This window comes from Eimeria tenella, genomic scaffold (genome assembly GCF_000499545.2).
Source record: "Eimeria tenella Houghton genomic scaffold, Eth_scaff2625, whole genome shotgun sequence".
Lineage (NCBI taxonomy): Eukaryota > Apicomplexa > Conoidasida > Eucoccidiorida > Eimeriidae > Eimeria > Eimeria tenella.
Window position 1 is genome coordinate 3,761 of NW_013542498.1, and position 786 is coordinate 4,546.

Sequence of the window (786 nt, forward strand, 5' to 3'; positions counted from 1 at the left end):
GCAGCCACGCCGCGCACCTGCCGCCAAAGACCCAGAAGGCCTACAGCAGCGGCGCTTGCAGCAGCAGCAGCAGCAGCAGCAGCAGCAGCAGCAGCGAGAGCTGGGAGGAGGCGCCGGAGTCTGTGGGGGAGTGGAGGTTCAAGCAGCTGTCCCGGGGGGCCCCCCTCTTGGCCGTGGGGACTCTTCTTTATATGGCCCCCGAAGTGGCTTTGCTGCAGCAAAGAGACACTTCTAAATCCTCCAAACTGTCTCCTCAAAAGGCCCGCAGCGGCAGCAAAACAAGCCAACCAACAGCAGTTGGGCGGCCCCAACGGGGGCCCCAAACGGGGGACCCAGAGGGGCCCCAGGGGCCCCAAACGGGGGCCCCAGAGACCCAAAAGGGGCCCCAAGAGGGGTCCCGGGGGCCCCTCAGGGGGCCCTGTTTGGGGCCCCCAAAGATCGAAGAGGGACCCCTAGGAAAAGCGGCCCTAGGGGGGCCCCCAGAATGGGGGCCCCCAGAAGGGGTGCTCCCAGAAGAGGGGCCCCCAGAAGGGGGGCCCCCAGAAGAGGGGCCCCCAGAAGGGGGGCCCCCAGAAGAGGGGCCCCCAGAAGGAGGGCCCCCAGAAGAGGGGCCCCCAGAAGGGGATGGAAGTGTTGGGGGTTATTCAAGCAAAGCAGATTGGTGGAGCTTTGGGGCTGTGCTGTTTGAGTGTCTCTTTGGCTTCCCGCCGCTGGGCCGGCTGGTTCTGCCCCGCCAGCTGCAGCAGCAGCAGCAGCAGCAGCAGCTGCAGCAGCAGGAGGAGGAGA

The 786-nt window shown here is 66.9% G+C and overlaps 1 protein-coding gene across 1 annotated transcript in view; it reads left to right on the forward strand.

The window, feature by feature from the left end:
* Nucleotides 1-191: 191 nt before the first annotated feature.
* The window catches only part of ETH_00040895 (SRS47A, putative), a gene marked incomplete at both ends in the record, with an annotated part of 1,379 nt that continues 784 nt past the window's right edge, over nucleotides 192-786 (forward strand). The window contains one exon of the mRNA XM_013375272.1: nucleotides 192-784. Coding sequence (XP_013230726.1) covers nucleotides 192-784 — 593 coding nt within the window. The remainder of the gene's footprint in view (nucleotides 785-786) is intronic.